At 60.1% G+C, this 9,147-nt stretch overlaps 1 protein-coding gene across 1 annotated transcript in view; it reads right to left on the minus strand.

Annotated features, from left to right (window-relative positions):
* Positions 1–9,147, minus strand: part of SHANK3 (SH3 and multiple ankyrin repeat domains 3) — a 66,231-nt gene that overhangs the window by 19,044 nt on the left and 38,040 nt on the right. Inside the window, exons 12-17 of the mRNA XM_011942258.1 lie at positions 8,164–8,277; positions 3,094–3,169; positions 2,758–2,840; positions 2,117–2,241; positions 1,882–2,014; positions 830–910 (exon numbers count right to left, since the gene is read on the minus strand). Coding sequence (XP_011797648.1) covers positions 830–910; positions 1,882–2,014; positions 2,117–2,241; positions 2,758–2,840; positions 3,094–3,169; positions 8,164–8,277 — 612 coding nt within the window. The remainder of the gene's footprint in view (positions 1–829; positions 911–1,881; positions 2,015–2,116; positions 2,242–2,757; positions 2,841–3,093; positions 3,170–8,163; positions 8,278–9,147) is intronic.

Raw genomic sequence — 9,147 nt, forward strand, 5'->3', positions numbered from 1 at the left:
GCCCATGACGAGGCTGTTGATGGCCACACGTACAGCACATACCCACAGTGAGGACAACGGTCACACGTACTGGGACATGCCCGTGAAGAGGCTACTGACGGTCACATGTCAGGACATGATCAAATATATCTGGACGTGCCCATGACAAGGTTGTTAATGGACACACATATAAGACCTGCCCATGAAGAAGCTGCTGATGGTCAACCACAGCTTGTGCCCAAAACGTGCCCCATCGAAGCCCAGCACACTCCTGCTCCCCTCCTGCCACACTCGAGGTCCTGCCCCATCGTCCAACAGTGTGCCTGTGGCCTGTGGGGTCTGCAGGACCACCTGGCCAATGAGGGCACAGGCACCAAGAGGGTAAAATAAACACAAAGCTGACACAGCCAGTGCCTGGCAGAGCCAGAGCGGACCCCGGTCACCTGACTACTGCTCTTTCTTCACTTGGATGAAATGCAGGAGTAAAGTCAAAGTGGAGATGTGGAAAACCAGAGGCAGTACACACACACAAACATGCACACACGTGCAAACGTACTGGTGGGCCGGGCCCTGCTCCCCGTCATCTGTCCTGGACACCCCACTGTCCATCCCCAGCCCCTCACATCTCACCCCTTCCACATGCCATCCCCCTCCTCACCCTACAAGCGCCAAATGTCCCCATCACGCCAGCACCCACCCATTCACCTCTGACCTGCTCCTACATCCACCTGTCCTTCCTCCCCTCTGGCTTGACTCCCTGGCCTCCCATACTACTTGTGCCTCCCGGCCCTGTCTGCCCATCATGGACTGTCCACCTGCATCCACCTCCACGGCCACCCCCGCCACTCACCGAGTTCCTCAAGCTCAGCTGTCATGGACTTGGAGCGCAGGGTCAGTGTGGTGCTGGGGGCCCTCTTGGGGGGCGGTGGGGCTGCAAAGAAGAGGGAGGCCTTGGACCTCCTGTCCAGCAGCAGGCGGCGCGGCGTGGCCAGGTGCAGGTGCCACTTGCGCTCCACTGCCTGGATCTCCTCGTACTCCCGCGAGGATGAGTCGCACTGTGCCAGGATCTTGTTCAGGCTACGGCTGGACGCAAACTTCTTCATGGCGCAAGGAGCTCAGGGAGTGTGGGGGGGCCCGGGCGATCAGGGCCTCAGGGGCCCTGGGAACCCCCAGAGCCAGGGCCTCAGGAGACAATCAAGGGTGCTGGTGGGGGTCACGGTGCCAGCTGGCTCTGGCCTGAACACCCACCCTGCAGGCTCCGAGGGCTAAGCGAGGGGGCACCAGAGCCATGAGGTGGGGGCTGGGAGGGGTCTCCTTGCGGGCGGGGCTCCTGCTGCTCCAGGGCTCCCCCCAGGCCCGGGTGGCCACTGCCCCTTGTGGGGCCAGGGTGTGGTCAGCCAAGCCACGGGCCTGGGCTGGGCCTGGCCGGCAAAGCCTCCTGGGCCCAGGCTGTGCCGCGTCGTCGCGGGGAGAAGACGCTTTTCCTCTTCCCTCAGGTGCCGCCTCCCCCTTCCCTCCGACAATAAGCAGCGCGGCAGCGTCAACCTCACAGTTGCTATGGCAACCCCGGCCTCCAGGCAGCTGCTGGCGGTGTAGGGAAGGAGGGCTCTGCCACGCCAGGGGCTGGGGGAACGCCGGGAAGGAGGGGGCAGGGATCTGAGGAGGCGCAGCCTGAGGTCAGGGGTCAGGGGTCAAAGGCCTCAGGCCAGGGGACAGGACTGGCAGTCCAACACCAGGGATTGGGAGGGGCCCCAGCCCACGCATGTGGGTGGTTCATCAAGGTTCGGGAATCTGATGTCAGCAGTTGGGGGTCAGGGACGGGAAGAGGAATGCGGGCCTGAAGTCAAAGGGCTAAGGTCAGGGGAAAGTCTGGGCACGGAGGCCTGACGCGTGACCCCTCACCTCTGCGCCGAGCCCCATCTTCTTCTGGCTTCCTTGTCACAGACACAACCTTCATGACGAGGCGGTTGCCACCCTGGCGAATCAGAGCCACCACCTGCTTGTGTCCGACCTTCACCACGTTCACCCCGTTCACCTGGGACAGACAGGCAGCTGGGTGGGGACGCCCCCAGGCACGTCCGCCACAGGGCTCAGGGGTCAGCACCCCACGGGGCAGGGCCGGCCAGGACGGCCTCACCTCGATGAGGAAGTCTCCCGTGCGAAGCCCGGCCCTCCAGGCCACGCCCTCCACGTCCACTGACTCAAGGTACTGCAGTGCTGGGAAGGCTGGCGTGGGCGTGAACTCCTCGATGGGGGTCTCTGCTGCGGGGGGCAATTAGGAAGGCGCTTCACCAGTGAGGTTCAGGTGGGGGCGGCTGCCACACAGCAACCTCCGGGTGGCTCGGCACAGGAAAGAGATGACTGCAGGGGGCAGTGACGCGGGGCCGGGGGAGGGCCACGGGGAGCCACAGCGCAGGGACTAGCCGGTCCAGGGATCCTAGACATGACCCTCTGCGAAACCCCCTTCGCCCACCCAGAAAGGCCCCCAGGCCCCCACTCAGTCAGACTCTAGCGCAAAGACAATGGAAAACAACGAAGGGAAGGAATTGCCGCCTGGGCCGGGACACCGCAAACCACGGGCCGGGACACCGCAAACCACGGGCCGACCGCAGCAGAGGAGCAAGGAAAGCCGGGGCCAAAAGTGGGGAGGCGCAGGGGCAAGGCAGGGAGGGAGTGCGCGGTAGAGCAGAGCGGGGGGCAGAAGCAAGAAGCTGAAGACATCCCCGAGCAGTGCGCAGCCCCCACCTGCCTGACACCCCGGCCCCCACTCCCCATTACCTTTGGCTCCCCGGAGCACAAAACCAAAGCCCTCATGGTCCCGTTTCTGCAGGACAGCCACTTTGTCATCAATGACATAATCGCTGAAGAAGGAAAGCAGGGAGGAGTGAGGTAAGTCCTGCCTCGAGGTTGGCCAGCCAGCCACAGTCCACCCTGCAGTCAGCCCGGGACTGACGGGTCAGGGAGCAGAAGAGAGGTCGGCCGGGTCCCTTCCCTCAGCCTCCTCTGAGCTCTTCCCACCTGGCCTCCTGGACCAGCTCCTGGCCTCCCTCTATACTGCAGGTCCTGCCCACATCCCATAGGCATGCTCCCGCCAGCCAGTGTCCCTGCGTGTACCTGTGTGACGTGAGGCTGTCGTACGAGCCCACCGTGTAGTGGCGGAAAAGCCGCTTCGTCCGGTCCTCTCGCGTCTCTGAGGGGAGTATCAAGAGCTGATGGACCGCTGTGGCCTCTAGCTGGCCTGCCCCCACTGCCCTCACCTACGCCAGTCACCAGTCTCTGCCCACACACACCCCCTTGGCCCGGTTGTGTCCAGACGGAAGTAGGGGCCCCAAATCCTGGAGTCCTGGGTCCAGAGGTAAGAAGGCTGAGGGGATGATACAGGGAATTCTGACCTCTGTGGGTCAGGGTTCAAGAGGGGGCAGCAGCTCATCTCTTTCCTAAGCAGCTGCTGAACACAGGCGTCCAGACAAGGCCAGAGCCGTCCACAGAGCATCGGCGAGCCCCAAGGCTGCGAGCAAAGAGGGGGTGTGCACATACGTGTGTGTGACCCGCGGTCACGTGTGGATGCTGTGCTCACGCACGTGTCTCTGTATGAGCTCACTGTGTGCAAGTGCTGTGCTCATGTGTCCGCGTGACCTGCCATCACGGGCACGTGTGTGAGGTGTGTTCATACATGTGTGTACATCTGTAGCTGCGTGACCCACACTCGTGTACAAATGCCGTGCTATATGCCTACATGCGCCGGCATGGAAGCAGCATCCTTCCAGCATTCTGTCTTCACCAGCTTCTTCACAACAGCTCCTTGATGCTCAACCTCATGGGGTCCCTTGCTTCAGACTGTCTCTGAGTGGGGCAGGGGATCCAGGTGTGGGGGCTGGGTCCCCTGCCCTGACCTCAATGCATCCCACAGAGCTTGGTCCGCAACTGTCCTCTTGATCTCAAAGTCCCACATGGCCAGCACCAAGCTAGCCAGCTGTCTCACCACCACTCCACCCTCACTGACCAGAAGGTTCCAGCCACACCTCCAGCCATGACCTCTCTGCTCCCACCGGCTCCTCCAGCTGCCTGTAAGCCCCACCCGCCAGCCCTCCCAACCCCGCAGCACCACTCTCCAGGGCCAGCACCACTGCCTCGCTTTCCTCCCTCAGCACCTTCCTCGCTTCCTCTCTTGGTAGCGTTTCTCAAAATCCATGTTTTCCTTCAGCAAGTATATATTGAGCTCCTACTGTGTACCAGCTCTGCAAATACAGCAGAGAAGAGAACAAAGTCTCTGCACTCGTGGGGTTTATAATCTGTTCAGGGAGACAGGATAAACAGAGGATAAAGACATAGCATGTGAATGCTGGCAAGTGCTCAGGAGACCAGTGAGCAGATCAGGGAGGGCAGAGGAAGGCACACAAAGGCCTCACCCCCACGGGAGGGCTGAGTAGAGGCCAAGGATGGGGAGCAGCCTGTGCCTATGTGGGCAAAGGGCTTCCCAGGAGCGGGGGTGGTCGGGGGAAGCCCACGGCAGGCATCAGCCTGCAGCATTTGAGGGAGTTCAGAGCCTGTGCAGCTGGAGCACAGGGAGCTAGAGAGAGTGGCAGGAAATGAGATCAGAAAGAGAACCTGCAGCTTTCGATGACCTGTTTCCCCCACTAATTGTGAGCTCCTTGAGGGTAAGGACCACATGTTCTTTATCTCTGTGATCCTAGTGCCCAGCACAGCATCTGGTGTGTCGCAGGCATTCTGCATGCTGACTAGGAGAGTAATGGGTGGACAGGTGCATATGAGACAGATGGACAGAAGGGTGGATCGAAAGGCACTGGACCAGTGGATGGAGGGCAGGAAGGAGAGGGCAATGGGTGGATAGGTCAAAGAGCAGACAGATACATGGGTAGATGGATGGATGGACTGGGTGGGTAGACAGGTAGGTGGAGAGGTGGATGGATGAATGGATGGATGGAGGAAGGGAGGGGTGGTGGATTGGGTTGGCTGGTGAGTCGACGGATAAGAAGATGATGGTGGGATGGGTGGGTACAGACGGCTGTAAACATAGGTGGAGCAGTGGCCGGATGGAAAGAGGAAAGGGCACCTATTCCTATCAGAAGACACGGATATCAAAAAAGTATTGGGCTGGATTCCAGGTCCCAGCTACTAACTTGTGTGACTCTCAGTAAGTCAACAGTCCCCTCTAAGCCTGCCCATATAGAATACAAAAATTCCAACTTGGAGGAGACCCTTGGTTCTAATGACCTATTATCTTATCCTGGCATTCCCCAACCGCACCTGCACCCCTCATCCTGCCAAACCTAAGGCCAGCTCAGGCCAAGCCTCATCACCACTCAGGTGGGGCATCAGACCCCTCCTTTCCTCCATTATACCCTTCTCTATGTCGACAGAGCCACATAAGTGTCATGGTGCTGCCTGCTAAAAAACCCCCCAAACTTGCACTTGACCAGCCTCCTGTTTTCAGATGTTGTCAACCAAACAAATTGTGTGTATTACGTAACACAAATTCATTTTTCCAGCTTTGTTAATAAGACACATAACAGCCAGCTGCAGAGAAAATGCCCAACACAGCCATCCCCCACTACCCACCCAAGTGCTGACCTTACTGCAAAGAACGGGAAGGAGGGAGGGGAGGGAAGGCACAGGGCCCTGCTCATGCTGGGCCTCCAGAACACACCTGGCCTCGTCTCTCCATTCCCTCCCTCACAGCTCCACCCTCTGCCTGCCAGGAGGTGCTGTGGGAGACTGCTCTCTGCTCGGTAAGTGACCAGGACTCGTCTCCCGATCCCACAGCAGGCACAGGGACTGTGTCCCCTCCCTGACCTTTAAGTCCTTTTCTGTCCCCACTCCAGGCCCAGAAAGGGATTTTTTTGGGGGGGTGGGGGGAGTGAATCTGGGCCTGCTGGAAGCAGGTTCCTGTTCCTGGGCTGCACTCTGGCCTCCGGCAGAACTCGGCCCCGGGATCCCAGAGCAGAGGCTCTGCACAGCGTGGTCAGCCGGGCCTGCAGCCGAGGTCAGAGGGGACTGTCACTGCTCCCACTCCCTGCCCTTCACAGGCAGCCTCCGCAGGTTCCTCTTCTGCTGCCCACTCATGAAATACTCCCGTCTACCCCGGGACCTCTGACACTCACTCCCTGGGTCACACACACCATGGCTGCTGCCTGGAGCCCAGACCCGAACCCCACATTGGCTGCTCTGTGAGCCCACATTGGCCCACTCCTCTCCACAGCTCTGCTCTGCCCATCCCGGGCTTTGATCCTACACAACCTGCACAATCAGATGCTGCTGCTGGGTTCCCTCCGCCATGATGCCACGCTGTCCCTTGACTCCGTGGCCACCTGACCACCCTCGTAGTCCCCATGCCAGCCTTGCCCTTCAGCCATGCAGGCGTTCCACTCACGTAGAACTTGCTGCCTATGTTGCAAACAAGACTTTGACCCTCAGGGCTGTATGGCCCCCTAGAAATGGAATAACAACAAGTGGCCCCACCTCTCGGAACTGCTGGGATGAGTCAACGACTTCTACATGTAGAAGTGCTAAAACTGTGCCAGGCACTCAGAGCAGACCTTGCTGACACATACAGCTGTAGAACACACACCGGCCCTGCACACACGGCTGTCCCCTCAGCCCCATCCACTGACCACCTAGAGGACTCAGCTCAGACAGTGCCTCTGCTTTGAGGCCCTCTCTGACTCCTTCAGGTCAACCCAGGGAGCTCCCACGCTCACACGGCCCCCATCACAGCCACTGCTCCCACAAGGCTTCCAGCTGAGCCTCCGTGATCCCAGCTCCCAGCACAGGGCCCAGCACATGACAAACACCTAAAAAACATTTGCTGCTCTCCAATTCTGACTCCAGCCTAAACCTCCCTCCCTCTCCGTCAGCTTCAGACTTAGGTCCAAATGCCCCTCACTCCACAGTCCTCAAACCAGAACCTTCCTCATCACCACGTGGGGGAGCTCAAGACCCGCTCCGCCACAGGTGTGGACCCCCCCACCTCTCCTTCCCCTCCCCTCTCTCATACTGTCTGAACCAGGGACCAAATCTCTGAACCCATTTCCCATCTGGACCCTGTCCTATCCACCCTCCATGGGCTGAGAACAGGGGGCCAAGTCCCTTCCACACTCTAAGCCACCAGGAGAGCCATCAGAGCAAGGCAGGACAAGGCCAAGGAAGGAGGAAAGGGCACCTGCTCAGGAAAGGGTCAGTGGCCAAGCTCCTGCCTCCCTGGGGCTCTCCTGGGCTCAGCACAGGGCAGGGGTCCAGGCCATACAGGGGTGGAGTCGCTGGGAAACTCGCATCCCAAAGATGGGGACACGGTAACCCCAGGCCTGAGCCCTTCGCATGCAGAGGGAGGGTGCATGCACTCTTGATCCAGAGACGCCACCGATGGCCCCCAGCGACCGCCACTCAGGAGAGGTTTGCTTGGCCCACCAGCTCTCCAGGACAGAAGCACATGCATGGATCTGGAGGCCTCCTGGGACCCCTGAGGATTCCTCACAAAGGCACCCCCAAGATATGCACCCAGCTCCAGCCCGGGGGCCGCCAAAGGACCAGATGGTCAGCAGGGCTGGACAGCGGCCACTCACCAACCCCAGGAGCTGCAGCCTTCACCTTTACATCCTCCCTGCAGGCTGAGGAGCAGCCCACCCTCACCTGCTGCCCTCAGACCATCCCTGCCCCAGGGCACTCACCAGGGCACCTCCAGGCCCAACTGGCCTCATTTCCTCTTGGCTGCTCCGGGCCTCCCTGCTCTGCCCACTTGGACAATCTGTCCACCTTGGAAAAACGCCTCTTTTCTCACACTGACCTCCTTACATGTCTGCCAGCTACGCAGGAATCATGCGTTCCACACACCTGGTGTTTCTGAAGGACTGTGCTGATGGGGTGCGAGTCACTGGGAGTCAGTGTGGGATCACACAGACAGAGGCCCCGTCACGCATGTCCCATGTGTCTCCACTGCACGTGAAGTGTCAGGTTACATACACGCATGTTCCCAAATATATGCAGAGTGTGTGCACACGTGTCTGTGTCATGTACACAAGTTTGCGTCTACTTTGAGTGTTTGTTTGAGTTTACCTCTAGTCTTTTCTCTGTGAATATCCATGTGGATTTAGCACCAAGAGAAACCAAAGGGAAAATGGAAGGGGTGGTCCCCTTGGGAGCTGCCCAGGGGGCTGTGGGGTCACTCACCAGGCCGTGGGTCATGCTGCCTCATCTGCACCTCCTCCACGCAGTCAGCCGGGAACCAGCCCGTGCGGCCTTTCACGGTTCCCTCCCAGAAACCGCCCTCCCCAATGCTGAGCACTGGAGGAAGAAGCCAGACAGGCCATCAGTGGGGAGCAGAGCTGGGCACCCACCCCACTTCAGGAGCAGGTTCTGCCCACTCACCCCCTGCCCTTTCCCTCCTTCCCTTCCCACTTTCTCCTGGCTTTTTCCCTGGGAAGATTTTAGGATCCACACAGATGAGAGAAAGGAACAGATGGGCTCGGCACAGGGTGGGCACGTGGGGGACAGAGAGACACACAGATGGACATACTCGGGGGGGGGTGCAGGCAGGGGCAGGGGCCACACTCCTGCTGCTGCCCCACCCCCAGCTGACCACGCTCCCCAGCCCCTTCAACCGACCCCCATCCTGGCTCTGTCACCCACCCAGGGGTCACTGCCAAGAGCTCGGGGTCATCGTGCTGTGGCCAGTGATGCACCAGCCGGGCTGTTTCCACCTCAGCCAGCCCTGAGGCTAGGACCCCAGCGGTGACCCCGAGACCCCCATAACGAGAGGGGTTTGTCATGGCACGCAATTCCCCCAGAACACAGGAAGCCCCAGTGACAGAAGCCTGCATAACACAAACACCCACATGACGGTCACAGACACCCCACGACGGCAAGGGTCCCCCACATCGCAGGGGCCTCCAATGGAGAAGCTGCAGAAGTGCCACGGGAACCCCGCAGTGCAAGGAAGCTCTGTAATGGGACAGGGTCCTTCAGGCAGAGACCCCGGGGGACACAGAAACGCCTATGGCGAGAGAGGAGTCTCCGTGGCGACACAGGGAGCCCAAACGACAGAGCACCGGAGGGACCCGCACGGCAGGAACCTTTCCCAGGCAGAGCCCTTCACTGTGACACCAGGGATCCCACAAGGGCCCAGGGCCGCCCCGGCGGAGGAGACCCCAGAGC

The sequence above is a fragment of the Colobus angolensis genome, unplaced genomic scaffold (genome assembly GCF_000951035.1).
Source record: "Colobus angolensis palliatus isolate OR3802 unplaced genomic scaffold, Cang.pa_1.0 Scaffold208, whole genome shotgun sequence".
Taxonomy (NCBI): domain Eukaryota; kingdom Metazoa; phylum Chordata; class Mammalia; order Primates; family Cercopithecidae; genus Colobus; species Colobus angolensis.